Source organism: Oncorhynchus kisutch, linkage group LG8 (assembly GCF_002021735.2).
Source record: "Oncorhynchus kisutch isolate 150728-3 linkage group LG8, Okis_V2, whole genome shotgun sequence".
In the NCBI taxonomy this organism is placed as follows: domain Eukaryota; kingdom Metazoa; phylum Chordata; class Actinopteri; order Salmoniformes; family Salmonidae; genus Oncorhynchus; species Oncorhynchus kisutch.
The window spans coordinates 21,542,328-21,562,397 of record NC_034181.2 but is presented as its reverse complement, the minus strand read 5'-3'; the positions used below and the strand labels follow the sequence as shown (position 1 = coordinate 21,562,397).

General features: G+C 41.9%; 1 protein-coding gene across 14 annotated transcripts; it reads left to right on the top strand.

The window, feature by feature from the left end:
• Window positions 1-4,823: 4,823 nt before the first annotated feature.
• On the top strand, window positions 4,824-20,070 carry LOC109896077 (cell division cycle-associated protein 2). Of its 14 annotated transcripts, none has more exons than XM_031829790.1 (15): window positions 4,831-5,010; window positions 5,507-5,735; window positions 6,297-6,427; window positions 6,684-6,841; window positions 7,182-7,243; window positions 7,537-7,730; window positions 7,950-8,123; window positions 8,402-8,519; window positions 8,792-9,087; window positions 9,361-9,415; window positions 9,515-9,586; window positions 9,840-9,916; window positions 10,147-10,224; window positions 15,004-15,160; window positions 18,627-20,066. In XM_031829790.1, exons 2-15 carry the CDS (start codon window positions 5,579-5,581, stop codon window positions 19,322-19,324), a joined length of 2,427 nt encoding a protein of 808 aa, XP_031685650.1. In that variant the 5' UTR covers window positions 4,831-5,010; window positions 5,507-5,578; the 3' UTR covers window positions 19,325-20,066. The 14 variants fall into 14 exon arrangements, with proteins under 14 accessions (XP_031685657.1, XP_031685650.1, XP_031685660.1 ...); XM_031829791.1 differs by lacking the exon at window positions 4,831-5,010 and having other exon boundaries at window positions 5,024-5,735; window positions 18,627-19,184; window positions 19,256-20,070; XM_031829792.1 differs by lacking the exon at window positions 4,831-5,010 and having other exon boundaries at window positions 5,024-5,735; window positions 18,627-19,205; window positions 19,277-20,070.

Genomic DNA, 20,070 nt, shown 5'->3' with positions numbered 1-20,070 from the left:
CAACTTCCTGGACAAAACAGTTCACTGCAATTGTGAAGGTGTAAACTTTACAGTAGAAAACCTAAAAAGTGTATTTGACCTTTCAGCTTCCTTATCAAATCTAAACATTTCAAGCAGACAACCTAAGAAAATTAAAAACAATGACAAATGGTTTGATGAAGAATGCAAAACCCTAAGAAAGAAAATGAGAAACCTATCCAACCAAAAACATAGAGACCCAGAAAACCTGAGTCTACGCCTTCACTATTGTGAATCGCTAAAACAATATAGAAATACACTACGGAAAAAGAAGGAACAGCACGCCAGAAATCAGCTCAATGTAATTGAAGAATCCATAGAATCAAACCACTTCTGGGAAAAGTTTAATATACTAAACAAACAACAACACAAAGAGTTATCTATCCAAAAACGGAGATGTGTGGATTAACCACTTTTTTAATATTTTTGGCTCTATAACAAAGAACAAACAGCAAAAACATATACATGATCAATTACACATCTTAGATTCATCAGCTTTTAAAGACTACCAGAACCCACTGGATTCTCTAATTACTAAAGGACAAAATACAAACCCTTCAACCCAAAAAGGCCTGTGATGTTGATGGTATCCTACATGAAATGATAAAACACAAATTCCAATTGGCTATACTTAAACTCTCTAACATCATCTCAGCCCTGGCATCTTCCCCAATATTTGGAACCAAGAACTGATAACACCAATTTACAAAAGTGGAGACAAATTTGAACACTATAACTACCGTGGGATATGCATTAACAGCAACCTTGGGTAAATCCTCTGCATTATCATTAACATCAGACTTGAACATTTCCTCAGTGAAAACAATGTACTGCGAAAATGTAAAATTGGGCTTTTTGCCAAATTACTGTACGGCAGACCACGTATACAAAACAAAGGCAAAGTCTTCTCATGCTTTGTTGACTTCAAAAAAGCTTTTGACTCAACTTGGCATGAGGGTCTGCTATATAAATTTACGGAAAGTGGTGTTGGGGGAAACACATACAACATTATAAAATCCATGTACACAAACAACAAGTGTGCATTTAAAATTGGCAAAAAACACACATTTCTTTTCACAAGGTCGTGGGGTGAGACAGGGATGCAGCTTAAGCCCGAACCTCTTACATATAAACATATATATCAACGAATTGGCAAGGGCACTAGAACAGTCTGAAGCACCAGTCCTCACCATCCTAGAATCTGAAGTCAAATGTCTACTGTTTGCTGATGATCTGGTGCTTCTGTCACCAACCAAGAAGGGCCTACAGCAACACCTAGATCTTCTGCACAGATTCTGTCAGACATGGGCTCTGACAGTACATCTCAGTAAGACAAAAGTAATGGTGTTCCAAAAAAGGTCCAGTTGTCAGCACCACAAATACAAATTTCATCTAGAGACCAATGCCCTAGAGCACACAAAAAACTATACATACCTCGGCCTAAACATCAGCGCCACAGGTAACGATCTGAGAGACAAGGCAAGAAGGGCATTCTATACCATCAAAAGGAAAATGAAATTTGACATACCAATTAGGATCTGTATAAAAATACTTGAATCAGTTACAGAACTCATTGCACTTTATAGTTGTGAGGTCTGGGGTTCACTCACTAACCAAGGATTCACAAAATGGGACAAACACCAAATTGAGACTCCGCAAAAATAAGATTTCTGCAAAAATAAGTGTACAATTTAAAACACAAAAAAATGCATGCAGAGCAGAATTAGGCCGATACCCACTAATTATCAAAATACAGAAAAGAGACGTTAAATTCTTCCATAACAAAGCCATCACCTACAGAAAGAAGAACCTGGAGAATAATCCCCTAAAAAAGCTGGTCCTGGGGCTCTGTTCACAAACACAAAAGACCCCACAGAGCCCCAGGACAGCAACACAAATAGACCCCAAAAAATCATGAGAAAACAGAAAGATAATTACTTGACAAATTGGAAAGAATTAACAAAAAAACAAAGAAAACTGGAATGCTATTTGGCCCTAAACAGAGAGTACACAGTGGCAGAATAATTTACCACTGTGACTGACCCAAAATTAAGGAAGGCTTTGACTATGTACAGACTCAGTGAGCATAGCCTTGCTCTTGAGAAAGGTCACCGTAGGCAGACCTGGCTCTGAATAGAAGACAGGCTGTGTGCACACTGCCCACAAAATGAGGTGGAAACTGAACTGCACTTCCTAACCTCCTGCCAAATGTTTGACCATATTAGAGACAAACATTTTTCCTTCAGATTACACACACCTACAAAGAATTCTAAAACAAATCAAACTTTGATAAACTACCATATCTATTGGGTGAAATACCACAGTGTGCCATCACAGCAGCAAGATTTGTGATCTGTTGCCACAAGAAAAGGGCAACCAGTGAAAAACGAACACCATTGTAAATACAACCCATATTTATGTTTATTTATTTTCCCTTTTGTGCTTTAACTATTAGCACATCGTTACAACACTGTATATAGACATAATATGACATTTGAAATGTCTTCATTATTTTGGAACTTGTGTGAGTGTAATATTTACTGTTCACTTTTAGTTGTTTATTTCACTTTAGTTTATTATATATTTCACTTGCTTTGGCAATGTAAGCATATGTTTCCCATGCCAATAAAGCCCCTTGAATTGAAACTGAATTGAGAGGACATGAAGGGAAGCCGACTGCTCTGCAGATGTGAATTAGGAGGTGGATGTGCTGTAGAGGGAGGGTCAGAGGGAGAGATAGTGAGTGGAAGGAAGAAAACAGTACATCAGATTTTCTGTAGTCTTTCTTCCTACAATCCTGGATGTCCTCGGTCTTGTACTCACTTTTTTCTTCTTCACATTTTCAAACAGTACATTTATATTTTCCAATGGGGCAATACATTTTTGGCAAGTTTTTTTTCTCACCTGAGTAGCCTCGTTTCACTGCCAGAAATAAAATCAAACCATCTAGTGTTCAGCGAAATAACAACACAATGTCAAATACAGGTAGCCTAGTCAAATAATTAACATCCAATCACCTTCACTCTTGCGCAGACATTTAGAAACGAAACATGACAATTTGAAAAATAAGCCACTGGAGTTTTTTGAGTGAGAATAAAGATGACTTTCGAGTAGTAAGACATGGGGTCAACTAAGGAAGACATCCTCTTCCTCTTCTGCAAACCACTGGAAACCAGGACAACATGAGAGGATATTTTTAAAGTACTGGATAGCTTTGTGACATCAAATGGACTTTGGTGGTCAAGATGTGTTGGTATCTGTACTGATGGTGCAAAAGCTATGACAGAGAGACATAGTGGCATGCAAGCAGTTGCTCCCGACACTACTTGGGTATACTGCAGCATCCACCGAGAGGCTCTTGCTGCCAAGGGAATGCCTGACAGCTTGAAAGACGTTTTGGACACTACAGTGAAAATGTTTAAAGCAAGGCCCCTGAACTCTCGTATATTTTCTGCATTATGCAATGATATGGGCAGCGACCATTTAATGCTTTTACAATATACAGAAGTGCGCTGGTTATCAAGGGGCAAAGTATTGACATGTTTTTTAAATGAGAGAGGAGCTTAAAGTTTTCTTTACTGACCATCATTTTCACTTATCTGACCGCTTGCCTGATGACGAGTTTTTCACACAACTGGCCTGTCTGGGTGATGTTTTCTCTCACCTGAATGATCTGAATCTAGGATTACAGGGACTCTGCATCTATATTCAATGTGCGGGACAGAATTGAGGCTATGATTAAGAAGTTGGAGTTCTTTTCTGTCTGCATTAACAAGGACATCACACAGGTCTTTCCATCATTGTATGATTTTTTGTGTGCAAATGAACTCAAGCTTACGGACAATGTCAAATGTGCTATAGTGAAGCACCTGAGTGAGCTGGGTGCGCAATTACGCAGGTACTTTCCCGAAACGGATGACATAAACAACTGGATTCATTATCCCTTTCATACCCTACCTCCAGTCCACTTACAGATATCTGAACGAGAGAGCCTCAACGAAATTGCAACAAGCGTTCTGTGAAAATTGGATTTAATCAGAACTCACTGCCAGATTTTTGGATAGGGAAATGATTTAAGACTGAGACTCTCTCCAAAACAACCCAACATTGCAGAGTTATGTGCATCCTTTCAAGACCACCCTTCTCATAATCTGTGGTGAGTTATTCACAATTTTTGATGAACAAATAAGGTTTTATATATAAAATGGCTAAATAAAGACATTTATTTATTTATTATTATTATATTATTTGTGCTCTGGTCCAAGAAGAGCTCTTTGTCATTTCCCACCAGTGACAAAAACTGACACTCATTCTTATGTTTAATAAATGTGTCATGTGTGGCAGGTTTACAATGATGGCAAAGAACAACATTTGAGAGTGCGCTGACCCTGGTGCTAGAGGGGGTACGCAGCTGGAAGTTGAATGTTTGAAGGGGTACGGGACTATAACAAGTTTGGGAACCACTGATCTAACCAATCCAACTGTTTGCCTATTTGGTTTTCATCACAATTTCTTGACATTTTAGATGCATTATATAGGCTATGTGAGACTAAGTTGCAATACAAAGAAGAGTGCATGAAAATACCACTGTATTTCTGAACAATTTGGACGTTTCTTTAGCTTTGATTTGTTTCTGAGAGAATACGTTGGGAAACTTCAACTGTTCATACTTATTTTGAATGCGTAGGGACACATTTTAGAGTACTAAATCAAATGTGATTAATTGGATCTTGCAGAGACACGTGACATGTGTTTTCACATTCATTGGCGAGTTCGTATGAAATTAGATCCTTCTGTAGACATACGAAATAGTCCCCAAATGTCCATAACTTCGCATTATGTCAGTATTTTGATACGTTTGAATGCAAACGTTTTTGAATGTACTTTTACGTTTGTTGAACGTACATGTAATTATTTTGTTGGACATGTTTACGTTCAACAAGATTTTAGCCTTTATTCGAGTCGCGGAAGGAATTTCGTGCCACGGCTACTGTGAGTGGTGCATTTCGCTAGGGACCTAGGCTAGCTTGCCAGCTGTAACATGTTAGCTAGTTGGAAAACGGTTTCGTTGTTGCTATCTAGTCATTTAGCTTATTATTATTATTATTATTATGGTCGCTGATCTGTTTCGCTAGGTAATATGTTTGTCGATTCAGTGAATGTATTGTTAAAGTTAGCTTGCCAAGAAACTCTGAGCTAGCCATTTTGTAACGTAAATGTTAACTTGTATTTCGCTAACGTCAGAGTTGGTTTATAAAGGTGTTAAATGGCTTTAACTTCGTTTTAATATGTACTTGTTGGATGTATAGCGTCAACTTGCAAGCTACAAACGCCTGTCGCATAACCTTTCCTCGCTAGCACTTGTTTAAACTTTTGTGTGATCATCAGTCGTTGCTTGGTTTGTCAGCCTTTTTGCCTTTATTGAATGCATTATCGACCCAATTTGATCAATTGTTATTGACAACAGTTGAGTAATTTCTTGGTTTAGATGACAGACCCCACTTAAGGTGCTTCCAGTCCTTTCTGTTGAAGGTAGCTAACGTTAAGTTCAGAGTTGAAAATGGACAACTTGACTCTACTGGAGGCCTCGTGTCTTTCTCCAATGAGCAACATCACATCACCCTTGGATTTCACCCTGCTCACACCCTCCCAACTGGGTATCTCCACTCAAAGCTTCACGCCATCTTCTAACGTCAAAGGTAATTCAGACAGAAGAAGTGAGTTGACTCTGTTGATATCATTCCACTGGGTCCACTGCTCTTTCCGACTTTACCCTGCAATTAACTCATTATTATAACCCTAAACACAAATTTATTTTTTACATTTTATTTCACCTTTATTAACCAGGTAGGCTAGTTGAGAACAAGTTCTCATTTGCAACTGCAACCTGGCCAAGATAAAGCATAGCAGTGTGAACAGACAACACAGAGTTACACATGGAGTAAACAATTAACAAGTCAATAACACAGTAGAAAAAAAAGAGTCTATATACATTGTGTGCAAAAGGTATGAGGAGGTAGGCGAATGATTACAATTTTGCAGATTAACACTGGAGTGATAAATTATCAGATGGTCATGTACAGGTAGAGATATTGGTGTGCAAAAGAGCAGAAAAGTAAATAAATAAAAACAGTATGGGGATGAGGTAGGTAAAATGGGCAATGTAGCTAGCTATATGTTCAAGGTCTAGACATTGCTTTGTCAAGACACAAGACAATTGTTTGTTTTTCTGAATCAAGAATGTCCAGTTGAATGGTGCATGTATTGTCTTTCCCCAGAAAAATCTTGCCTAGCTCAGCTGAAGGTGAAGCGGAGGTCCAATGTTGGGGTACGGAGTTCACCAGAGACCAACTCCCTAATCCGCTACATTGCCCAACAAAGGATGAAAACTCCCCCCACAACACCACAGGTGAGATGAGTTTGCTCATTCATTCATACTCAAAGATTGTGCAATTAACTAACTAGTGCACTGCAGATAAAAGTTGCTCTAGGACTGTTTGTGTTCATCTGAGTTGGAGCTATAATAGTCTTAGTTACATTTATGACAAGCCTATAAGCTGTCTCTTGCTACACTGCATTTGTCATTGAAAATGAACCAATTGCATCACATAAAATTTTAAGCCATTTGTGTTCACTGTGCATTTCTTTTTTCTCTCTCTTCGTAGGATACCCAAGCCATCCCCTTCTTTCCCAGAGTCCCCTCTACTCTAAAGCAGAAGATGGCCATCTTCCAGAGCATTATGAATGTGGAGGAGAATGAGGATCACACGTGGGGATGCATCAAGACAAGAGATGTTCTGTCTGGTGGTCAGTCTGCTTCAATGTAAAAGGATAAATCAGTTATTAATCACATATTATTACGTGAACTGAAACTGGTGCTTTGTCTGAGTATACTATTTAAAAGTTATTAGATTATGTTGGACTTTTTCCCCCCAAAAATGTTTAAAGGTTCTACACACAGGATTTGTAAGATATTTTTTGCATTGTCATTTCAGAAAATGTCCATAATATACAGTATCTGGCGCTTATTACGCCAGTGTTGTGATTGGCTGTGATATTTGCCTATTGATTTTTCCAGAAGGAGCAGAATTTGTTGTCGAACTGGGAAAGCTGTTTCGTAATTTCCTTCTTGCTAAAATTCTACACTGTTCCCTCAATTTCAGTTTGTGGTACAATGATTCCCTACACTATTCACTGCTTGTTTTCTCAATCAACACACTGGTGGGTAAGTAATAATGTGAAACACTATCATTCCACTATTAGCGGAATATGTATTATGGACGTTTCCTGAAAATACAATGCAACAACACAAATCCTATGTGTAGCACCTTTTAAAGTTTTAATATATACGTTATACTTCAGTGAGGGCATGGAGAAACCAGCATTTTTCTGGTGTTGTGTTTTTGGAGCTCCTAAAAATGTCTCATCCAGAAACTACAGATTGTCCCTTTTAGTATATTCTTTAAGAGTTTTCTATTCTGGGCTATAGTTGTTGATGGGTGTTGTCTTAACTATCAGGTGGGTGGAGCTGTGATAGTGGTGGGAAGGAGAACATGTCCCCAGTGAGCCAGCATCCCTCTCTGACTTCCCCACCCAGTAAGAGGTGCTGCACAGCACGCACTCTGGGGGAGTGTGTGGAGGAGATTAGGGAGGCCACCACTCCTGTCCTCAAACGCACTGCCACCATATTGAAGCAGCAACAGAACACGGAGGTAACCTCATCACACTGGCAAAACATTTCTGTCTGTTAAATGACTAATATAACTTGGCAAACCATTCAGTTGGTGTTGGTGTCTTTTTTTCAACTTTGTCGTGTGCATGTTGAGCAACTGGTAAGAAAAGTCTTTATAAACTCAATTAATTATTATGAACCATTATACTGTGACCACAATGTCCTGACAACCACTAACCCATCATGATCACCTCCTCAGGTTGCAGTTGTCCAGGACAAGGACCATCAGCCAGCTCTCAATGTAGAACCTGCTAGTGTGTCTCTGTCACCAGCCCTGGGTACTGATGCTGTGTCCCAGATCACCCAGGGCAAGCCACAGCCCTCTCCTATGATGCAGCAGCACTGCACTCCCACCAAGGAGGAGCAGGACCAGGTACAACTTCATCTAGCCTCTTCCCTACACACACACACCAAATGTGTTCCAAATGGCACCCTATTCCTTATGTAGTGTCAACTGACCTTGTGTCAGTTGACACTACAGGGCCGGGGCCCTGGTCAAATGTAATGAACTATATAGGGTTCCATTTGGGACACAGCCTCCTTTCCTCTCTGTGAAGCCCTCACAGTTCTGCAGCGAACACAACTGCTACTTTCACCACAGGTTCCTGCCTGGCTCTCAAACATTATCTTTGGTTCCCTCTCACCCCACAGGAGTGCTCTTTTGAACTGCACAGCCCCAGCCAACCTCTGGTTTTGCATTCAGGACAAGTCAGGACAACTCTGCCCCAGCTGTTTGCCATGCCATCTCTTTTGGAGATGAACCCCACTGGTAAATATGCTGCTCTCCTCTGTTGTTATAGAGGATCCTATCCTTTCATCTTTATCACGCTTTGAAGCCCAGTGCAAGTTAAGCATACTACAGACAATATTGACTAAGCAAAAACTGAGGCAAGAAAAGGCTTGTTTCTGAGAGCAGCAAAGGCTGTTGTTGGTCATGATTCATCACCCTCTAACATTTTTGTGTATGAGAAGCAGTAGGTTGAATAAATCTGTTATGGTCAAGTGATGTTGATGAATAAACAATATTTATTTGTCCTTCAGATGAAGCTGATGGTGGCAACGTTAACTCCACTATGAAGAAGCAGGTGCGTTTCGGGATCCTGCTGCCCCCTGAACTCTTTGACAAGAACCTTCCCCCCAGCACCCCTCTACGGAAGGGGGGAACCCCGGTCCGCGCCCCAACATCTGCCGGGGGGTCCCAGCTGAGGTCACTGCTGAAGACCCCCTTAACCCTGCCCCGGCCGGACTTCAGCAGCCCCTCTTTAACTGGAGCCTCCCCACCCCTCGCTATGGGACCCTGCTGTGGGGAACAGGAGAGCACCCACACTCAGGGAAAGGTACCTGTCAATCACCAACACAGTGATTGACCTGTCCCAAAATGATGAGGCCAGGGTCTTATTCATTAGGGACCAAACGGAAGCAGACGGTTACTGAAACAGCAAGGGACTACCTGAACTTCCAATAAGAAACACTTGTTTTCCTTTGCCAAACGTTTTGCTACAGTGTTCCCTAATGAGTACGACCAATCATTGAATTGTTCTTTCTGGTAATCCAGCATGAGGGTTAGTTATTGACCATGTAAATAATGCAGTAATTCTCTATGCCCTCAGATCCCTTTCCCTTCAATGGAAGAAGATGTTGACAGTTCATGGATGGACAATGCAGGTTGGTTGTTGAACAGTGATCATTGCTGAGAGGAAGCTGTTTCTAGTCAAGCTCTGTGTAAAACTTCACATTGTTGTCACTTGCTGTATGTATTTTCAGAGCTGGAGACTGGACCTCTGGATCTGACATCAGCTTTTCAAGAGGAGGACTCTGTTTGTGAGGAAATGTCAGGTGAGATCTAGTTACTAGTATCTAGTTTAGACTGGTTGTGTGTCTCAAATGGCACCCTATTTCCTAAATGGTGCGCTATATAGGGATTGGGGTGCCATTTGGGACTTAGGGTCAGAATTCAAATTCTATTCCACCCACCTTTCTCTCTCTCCCCTTATGTAACAGCACCTCAGCCTCAAGTCATTGGTTTAGTGTTTACAGGGGTGTCAGTGAGGTCAAATGAGAGGCTTAAGCGGAGGTGTGTTTGCTTTAGATGCTGCCCCAGTGCCTGACCCTGCCCTGGAGCCAGAACCAGCCGCCACAGCCCGCTCTCGCAGCAGAAAGAGAAAGGTCTGGTAATGCACCACTCATTCACTGAACAGGATATTCTCATTCCCTCCACTTACACACCAATTAGATAATATTGGTCCAGAGATAATATTATTACTATCTTAATCTGATGATCTAGGGTTAATCTAAATGGAAGAGCTTGTGAGTGTATCCAAATAGATCCTATCCTAATGCCACCTCTAACTGTATATCTCTCTTCATATCTCTCTTATCTATCTCTGTTCTTTCAGCAACCAGAGGAGAAGAGTGAGCCTGTGAAGAAGAGGTCGTCTCGTACGGCTGCCAAGTCTGCCTGTGGGAGGATGAAGGTCGGTCTGGGCTCTGCTCATCACTCATAAGTCTCGCTACAGAGACGTATAATATTACACACTGTGGCTGTGGGTAGTACAGTGAGCTAAGCCTCTGGGAGGTATTACATACACAAAGCTACTTGCCTCGTTGTAAGCCACGGTCAATCTGCCTTTCTCATGCTCAAGGAATTTAGGTGGTTGCTTTATTAAAGTTTCTGCAGGAATTAAACTTAATTTAGAAGGTGGTGGTGTTTGGAGTACTTGTGGTATTTACTTTAGTTTTGGAAAGGAAGAGAATAAGCATTTGAGGGGCCAAAGAAGAAACTACTGGGATTGTTATAATAATAATATATACAGTCCATTTTGAATGTTTTCAGACCCCTTGACTTTTTCAACATGTTGTTACGTTGCAGCCTTATTCTAAAATAGATTAAATCATCTACACACAATACCGAATAAAGACAAAGCAAAAACAGGTTTTTATTATGTATTACAAAAAAACAGATCACATTTACATAAGTATTGAGACACTTTACTCAGTACTTTGTTGAAGCATCTTTTGGCAGTGATTACACCATTGAGTCTACTTGGGTATGAAGCTACAAGCTTGGCACACCTGTATTTGGGGAGTTTCTCCCATTCTTGTCTGCAGATCCTCTCAAGCTCTGTCCGGTTGGATGGGGAGCGTCGCTGCACAGTTATTTTCAGGTCTCTCCAGAGATGTTTGATCAGGTTTAAGGCTGGGCCACTCAAGGACATTGAGACTTGCCCCAAAGCTAATCCTGCGTTGTCTTGGCTGTGTGCTTAGGGTCGTTGTCCTGTTGGAAGGTTAACCTTTGCCCCAGTCAGAACCTGCTCCAGAGTGCTCAGGACTTCATCAAGGATCTCTCTGTACTTTGCTCCCTTCATCTTTTCCCCAATCCTGACTAGTCTCCAAGTCCCTGCCACTGAAAAACATTCCCACAGCATGATGCTGCCACCACCATGCTTCACCATAGGGATGGTGCCAGGTTTCCTCCAGACTTTACTCTTGGCATTTAAGCCAGAGAGTTCAATCTTGGTTTCATCAGACCAGAGAATCTTGTTTCTTTAGGTGCCTTTTGGCAGACTGTCGCATGCCTTTTACTGGGGAGTGGCTTCAGTCTGTCCAGTCTACCATAAAGGCCTGAATGGTGAAGTGCTGCAGAGATGGTTGTCCTTCAGGTAGGGCTGACCCCAATTAGTCGATTGTTTGGCTGTTGGTCGACCGAGATTTGTTTTAGTCGAGCAGTAACATTTGCACCCATCTCTGAACTAATCTAATGCGGAGGCCTAGACTAAAAGCCAATTTATGCTTGATACGAACATGTGGTCGGAGGCTCCATATGCAGAGGCTAAATCTAGCTCTGTACCCATCACTACGTGCCTCCCAAATGTTGTAACATTGCGGAGGGCTTTGTAAAGCTCCGCATTGACATGATTGGTTGACGGTAGGTGGGGGTGGTACATCCTGTATAAATACAAACTCACTTCCTTGACAACAGCTCTGGGAAGCGCAAGAAGTATGAATGGCTTGACTTCTGCTGAGGTCGTATCACCGTAAATGCTGCATGGCCAATGCAGACGTGGGATTGACAAGGCTCCCAGATGCACAATGCACTGCTCTCTCCAGAATGCGCTCTCTTGCCAATTTGTGCATATTCCTTGTTTTACAACTTCATTTTGTGATTTGTTTGCATTTGATTGTTAGAGTATATCAATTCCCCATTACATGCAGTATCAGTCAAAAGTTTGGACACACCTACCCATTCAAGAGTGTTTCTTTATTTGTACTATTTTCTGCGTTGTAGAATAATTAGTGAAGACATCAAAACCATGAAATAACACATGGAATCATGTAGTAACCCAAAAAGTGTTATATTTGAGATTCTTCAAAGTAGCCACCCTTTTCCTTGATGACAGCTTTGCACACTCTTGGTATTCTCTCAACCAGCTTCACCTGGAATGCTTTTCCAACAGTCTTGAAGGAGTTCCCACATATGCTGAGCGCTAGTTGGCTTATTTTTCCTTCACTCTGCGGTTCAACTCATCCCAAACATCTCAATTGGGTTGAGGTCGGGTGCTTGTGCACTCCATCACTCTCCTTCTTGGTCAAATACACCTGCACGTGCTCCTACACCTGCATTGCTTGCTGTTTGGGGTTTTAGGCTGGGTTTCTGTACAGTACTTTGAGATATCAGCTGATGTAAGAAGGGCTATATAAATTGATTTGATTTGAAATAGCCCTTACATAGCCTGGATCTGTGTTGGGTCATTGTCCTGTTGAAAAGCAAATGATAGTCGCAATAAACGCAACACCAGATGGGATGGCTTATCGCTGCAGAATTCTGTGGTAGCCATGCTGGTTAAGTGTGCCTTGAATTCTAAATAAATCAGTGTCACCACCACCTCCTCCATGCTTCACGGTGGGAACCACACATGCAGAGAACATCTGTTCACTTACTCTGCGTCTCGCTAAGACTCGGTGGTTGGAACCCAAAATCTCATTTGGACTCGTCAGACCAAAGTACAGATTTCCACCGGTCTAATGTCCATTGCTCGTGTTTCTTGGTACTGTATATCACCAGTTGTACATTTACCGTTAATTCCTATAATTTCTAATCTACAATGTTTAGGGTTATTTATTTTAATGCATTCAATATTATTATTTCAGTCTAACTATTGTCGGAGTGGACACGTTGTTTGCAGAGTGCACAACCTATGCTACACTTGTGAGAAACAAGTTTTGGTTTATTTCATTCCATTTTATAGTTCTGTCAATTTAGTCATTGTCTTTTGTTTGGAGCTCTCCTGTCAATGTTGAGTAAGGACGAGCACGTATAGAGGTAGGCCTATAGTTTACCCCGCCTGCGTGCAAATGTAGGTATAAAAATGTGCCCATTTGGGGATCTGATAGTATTTCTGATTGGCTTAATGCATCACTACTAATAACCTGTGGAAATTCCCAAAGTAATGTTTTCTTCACCTCAAACAGCAAGCAAACAAAGTCTGTTTTTCAATAACCACTTGGCGTGAAAGGGGAAAATGTAATGCTCTGATCCAGTGGAAACATCATAAAATAGGCTTCTTATCAGTACTTGACTTGGACTGAAATAGGTTCCGGTACTTATTTTGTCTGCTGGTACTGTTTATATTTAGGTGCAGGAGCTCCACAATTCTTTGGAGCTAATATTTTATAAGAGGAACAGGAGCTCAAGCAGTAGAACATTTGAGGTGCCGGTACTCAGCGAGCTACTGCCTAAGTCAAGCACTGCTTCTTATCCCTTGCGCAAATAGCCTAAAGCTGTGTCTGTCCAGAGCTTACTGGCATGGGAAAATGAGGGCCGAGAATATTTTCTACAATGTTGCAAGTCTGGTAGGCAAGCTTTGGGCCTGACCCAAGTTAATAGTTGATACAATGTTTCAAGTTCGTTGCAGATGTGTAGCCAATGTGATTTATTGGATATTTATTTTTAATCTGGATATTTTCTACCTGCAGGCTGCAATGTTATTTGTTGGCTTTATGTAGGTTGTTCTTACATAGATGGCAATAGAAGTTACTTTTTAGGTTTATCATTTGAATTTATTTGGATAGAATTGTTATTAGCCATATGACAATGATTTTGAGATATAAAGGCATTATTATAAATTAAATGAAACTTTCACAAATGTGCATATGTAACATAACTGGCAGGCAGATCGGTAGAAATAGTATTCTACATGAGAAAGGTTGCCTACTCCTATTACCGGCAACTTCATGAGAGTAATGGCAGGACCTGCGAAAGCCAGCAGGAGCGGGAGGAGAGTAGTTGGGTTAAGATGTTTTCTTCTGGTTATCTTGCTCTGTCGCCCTCTTGAGGCATCAGACAAGCTCAATGCACATAGTTGATTTTATTAAAACACAGGTTCTTGGTCACCTCCCTAAGCAAGGCCCTTCTCCCTGGATTGCTCAGTTTGACCGGGTGGCCAGCTCTAGGAAGAAGAGTCCTGGTGGTTCCAAACTTCTTCCATTTAAGAATGATGCAGGCCACTGTGTTCTTGGGGACCTTCAATGTAGCAGACAGTTTTTGGTGCCCTTCATCTGTGCCTTCGACACAATCCTGTCTCGGATCTCTACGGACAATTCCTTCAACCTCACGGCTTGGTTTTTGTTCTGATGCACTGTCAACTGTGGGAACTTATATAGACAGATGTGTGCCTTTTCAAATCATGTCCAATCAATTGAATTTACTACAGGTGGATTCCAAGTTGTAGAAACATCAAGGATGATCAATTGAAACAGGATGCACCTGAGCTCAATTTGAGTCTCATAGCAAAGGGTTTGAAAATGTATGTAAATAAGGTATTTTTGAAGAAAAAAAAAATGCTAAAATGTCTAAACCTGTTTTCACTTTGTCATTATGGGGTATTGTGTGTAGATAAGGAAAACATTTTATTTGATCCATTTTAGAATAAATAAGGCTATAATGTAACAAAATGTGGAGTAAGTCAAGGGGCCTGAATACTTTCCGAATGCACTGTAGTATATGCCAGTTAACATAAGCTTTTATACAAAGTGACTTAGTCATGTTGGCATACAATTTACGTATGGTTGGTTCTGGGAATGGAACCCACTACCCTGACGTTACAAGTGCCGTGCTCTACCAACTGAGCTACACTTGTAATAACTGCATTCCTCAGAGGTGACAGTAAAACAATGAATAATCAAAACATAAACAAGGAGTGATGTAAGAATGGGGCAAACCAGCTTGGGTGTTCACTGTGTTTGTGTTTCTCTAGAACTCAGCAAAGCATTTCTTTGGGAAGAAGGCGGTGGACCGTTCTCTCTATGGGAAGAGAGACTATGCATCCAAGAACCCTACCCTCAGTCCCATCACGGAGATCCAGTCCTCCCTTAGCCACTCTCCTCAACACCCCCACAACTGCAAACCCATAGGTAAGCACACAGCTGTTAGGCTCTGTTCGAATACCCAGGAAGAATCATTCCTTCCATGAACTAATCATTGATCTAACATGTTTGGTGAGAGCCAGGCTTCCACTGTTGGATTCACAGTATACATCAAGGAAGTATTCGAACAGGCCTTGGACTACAATCACTTATGAAGACACTTTATATCATGGGTCGGCAACCGTCCCGCGGGCGATTTTTATTTTTTTAACGGTCCCCCCCCAAGTTTTTGGTTAAAAAAATTATAATAATTGTTGGCCTAAAAATACTAAAATCACCATTTAAAAAATCTGCTCCCAAGTATTCCCACAAATAGAGATTTATAGAAAAGTATTCAGACCCCTTCCCTTTGTCCACATTGTTATGTTAGCCTTATTCTTAAATTCAGAACATTGTTTTCCTCAACCTACACACAATACCCCATAATGACAAAGCAAAAACTGTTTTTGAAAATGTGTGTATTGTGTTGAACATTTCATGACAGAAATACCTTTTATTCATAAGTATTCAGACCTTCTGCTATAAGACTCAAAATTGAGCTCGGGTGCATCCCGTTTCCATTGATCATCCTTGAGATGTTTCTACAACTTGATTGGAGTCCACCTGTGGTAAATTCATTTGATTGGACATGATTTGGAAATGCACACACCTGTCTATATAAAGGTCCCACAGTTGACAGTGCATGTCAGAGAAAAAAACAAGCCATGAGGTTGAAGAAATTGTCCCTAGAGCACTGAGACAGGAATGTGTTGGAGGAGATCTCGTGAAGTGTAGCAAAAAATTGTCTATCATTGAAGGTCTCAAAGAACACAGTGGCTTCCATCATTCTTAAATGGTAGAAGAACCCGATGGTCACTCTGCCCGAGTTCCTCTGTGGAGATGGTTGTCCTTCTGGAAGGTTCTCACATCTCTGTAGCACTCCACCAATCAGGCTTTTATGGTAGAGTGGCCAGACGGTAGCCACTCCTCAGTAAAAGACACATGACAGCCAGCTTGGAGTTGGCCAAAAGGTACCTAAAGGACTCTGACTATGGGAAACTACATTCTCTGGTCTGATGAAACCAAGATTGAACTCATTGGCCTGATTGCTAAGCGTCATGTCTGGTGGAAACCTGGCACCATCCTTACAGTGCTGTGGGTATGTTTTTCAGTGGCAGGCTACTGGGAGTCTAGTCAGGATTGAGGGAAAGCTGAAAGTAGCAAAATACAGAGAGCTCCTTGATGAAAACCTTCTCCAGAATGCTCAGTCAGTCAGTCAGGTGTTATTTTCACAATTTCTTTTTGGCCTTAATTGTGGTCAATTTGCAGTGTAAAGTGTTATAATTATTTTCTGGCCCCCTGACCAGCTGCAGTTGAATCTAATTTCCTACACCTGACTTAGATACACCACTCAAGTCAAGGCACATTCAACTACTCTCACGGACTCAGACACTTGAGATACAATACTAAGTTCAGTCAATAGAAATGCTACTACTGTGTATTGTATATGCATTCTCATAGGCCATTCAATCTGACTAGGTGCATGTCCAGATACAGTGCCTTGCGAAAGTATTCGGCCCCCTTGAACTTTGCGACCTTTTGCCACATTTCAGGCTTCAAACATAAAGATTTAAAACTGTATTTTTTTGTGAAGAATCAACAACAAGTGGGACACAATCATGAAGTGGAACGACATTTATTGGATATTTCAAACTTTTTTAACACTGAAAAATTGGGCGTGCAAAATTATTCAGCCCCTTTACTTTCAGTGCAGCAAACTCTCTCCAGAAGTTCAGTGAGGATCTCTGAATGATCCAATGTTGACCTAAATGACTAATGATGATAAATACAATCCACCTGTGTGTAATCAAGTCTCCGTATAAATGCACCTGCACTGTGATAGTCTCAGAGGTCCGTTAAAAGCGCAGAGAGCATCATGAAGAACAAGGAACACACCAGGCAGGTCCGAGATACTGTTGTGAGGAAGTTTAAAGCAGGATTTGGATACAAAAAGATTTCCCAAGCTTTAAACATCCCAAGGAGCACTGTGCAAGCGATAATATTGAAATGGAAGGAGTACCACTGCAAATCTACCAAGACCTGGCCGTCCCTCTAAACTTTCAGCTCATACAAGGAGAAGACTGATCAGAGATGCAGCCAAGAGGCCCATGATCACTCTGGATGAACTGCAGAGATCTACAGCTGAGGTGGGAGACTCTGTCCATAGGACAACAACCAGTCGTATATTGCATAAATCTGGCCTTTATGGAAGAGTGGTAAGAAGAAAGCCATTTCTTAAAGATATCCATAAAAAGTGTTGTTTAAAGTTTGCCACAAGCCACCTGGGAGACACACCAAACATGTGGAAGAAGGTGCTCTGGTCAGATGAAACCAAAATGGAACTTTTTGGCAACAATGCAAAACGTTATGTTTGGTGTAAAAGCAACACAGCTCATCACCCTGACCACACCATCTCCACTGTCAAACATGGTGGTGGCAGCATCATGTTTTGGACCTGCTTTTCTTCAGCAGGGACAGGGAAGATGGTTAAAATTGATGGGAAGATGGATGGAGCAAAATACAGGACCATTCTGGAAGAAAACCTGATGGAGTCTGCAAAAGCCCTGAGACTGGGACGGAGATTTGTCTTCCAACAAGACAATGATCCAAAACATAAAGCAAAATCTACAATGGAATGGTTCAAAAATAAACATATCCAGGTGTTAGAATGGCCAAGTCAAAGTCCAGACCTGAATCCAATCGAGAATCTGTGGAAAGAACTGAAAACTGCTGTTCACAAATGCTCTCCATCCAACCTCACTGAGCTCGAGCTGTTTTGCAAGGAGGAATGGGAAAAAATTTCAGTCTCTCGATGTGCAAAACTGATAGAGACATACCCCAAGCGACTTACAGCTGTAATCGCAGCAAAAGGTGGCGCTACAAAGTATTAACTTAAGGGGGCTGAATAATTTTGCACGCCCAATTTTTCAGTTTTTTTATTTGTTAAAAAAGTTCGAAATATCCAATAAATGTCGTTCCACTTCATGATTGTGTCCCACTTGTTGTTGATTCTTCACAAAAAAATACAGTTTTAAATCTTTGTTTGAAGCCTGTAATGTGGCAAAAGGTCGCAAAGTTCAAGGGGGCCGAATACTTTCGCAAGGCACTGTACAGTCTGTATTGGTAGCTAGTAGCCCTAGACAGTACATTTTCCATTTTAGTTATTTAGTATATGCTTTTGTCCAGAGCAACTTACAGGAGCAATTAGGCTTGTGTCTTGCTCAAGGAAGGGCACATCGACAGATTTTTCACCTAGTCAGCTCAGGGAATCGAACCAATGACCTTTTGGTTACTGGCCCAACGCTCTTAACCGCTAGCCTACCTGCCGCCCTTTTTTAACATTTTGCCTGTTCTGGGAACGTAAATTTTTCAGGTTGCAGGGAGGTTCTGAGAACATTTTACTTTTTCTCACCAGAAGACACCACCCCAGCTGCAGAGCCCTCTGATGGGCCTTCAGTAGACTGCCAGAGCCCTGTAGGCTCCACCACCACAGACAGCTCTGGGACTGGAAGAGCAGCACAGATCTGGAGAAGATGGTCAGGTCCAACAAAGACCTCCAGAACCAAAAGGCAGAGTGTTATTAGAGTAGGTAGAGGGAAGGGCAGGAAGGTCAGTGTTCCTGTTGATAACTGGCTGAGTGAAGAGACCGAGGAGCAGGTAAAGAACTTTGATACAGAACAAGACCCAACAGAAACAACCCAGCGAGAGGTTTTAGTGTCCAGCCCAGCCAAGCACACAGTACCTGGTAACAGAGAGGGTGAACCTAATACACACTGTACCTCAGACCCTGTAGATACAGATCAATGCACTGGCACACTTCCAGATGCAGGTAGGAGTGGGGATAGTCCAGCTAGAGCAGACACTGATACTACTACACCCTGCCCTCCTCCAGATGAGGTTAGCACCACAGTGGCTCCCTCAGAGCAGAAGGCAGTGAGCCATGTAGAACAGAGTCCAAACAAAGGCGGGCAGAGAGGAGCAGCTCAGGGCCCAGGCCGCTCCAGAGGTAGAAGGAGTTCTATATACGCCAGCTCAGTCATAGAGGAGGAGCAGCTCAGGGCCCAGGCCGCTCCAGAGGTAGAAGGAGTTCTATATACGCCAGCTCAGTCATAGAGGAGGAGCAGCTCAGGGCCCAGGCCGCTCCAGAGGTAGAAGGAGTTCTATATACGCCAGCTCAGTCATAGAGGAGGAGCAGGCTTCCCAGCCAAATGGGCCACAGGCAGTGGAGAATGATAACCATGGGTCCGGAATGGAGCTGGGTAACGTTATAGAACAGGCCTCCACCTCCTACCCAGACTCCCTCCTTCCCCTTTGGGCACAGAAGGAGTTCAACATTGATGATGTGCTAAGGCCTCTCCCCTGCAGGGGGCATCAGTCTGTCCGCCGCAGCCTGAGGAACCAGAGCAGCACCCTGGAGGCCTCTGGCCTGGCTACCCCACACCTCTCCGGACTCCATTAGTGCTGTCTGCAGGAAGACCAGGCGCAGACGCAGCTCCATCCATGCTCTACTACACCCTCCCCTGGAAGAAGTGAATCACACTGACCTATGAGCCACTCCAATGCTAGCCTGTACACTGGCTGTGAATGAAATGGCACCCTATTCACTACGAAGGTCCTTATTTCCACCTGCTTTTGATAGCTATTGATTGTTGTGAGTTTTATAAAGCACTGTTTTTGTTTTTAGTAATTAAGTAGTATAAATAGAACAAGATCTACCTTTTAATGTGATTTAACAAGTTTGGCAGTTGTCATTTACCAAGGCTCATGGGAGTAGGAGATGTACAGACCGTGCATCTTTTACTCTTTGAATGTGTACCTCCTGTATTCATTAAATAAAATGGGGCTCCTCAAACTATTAA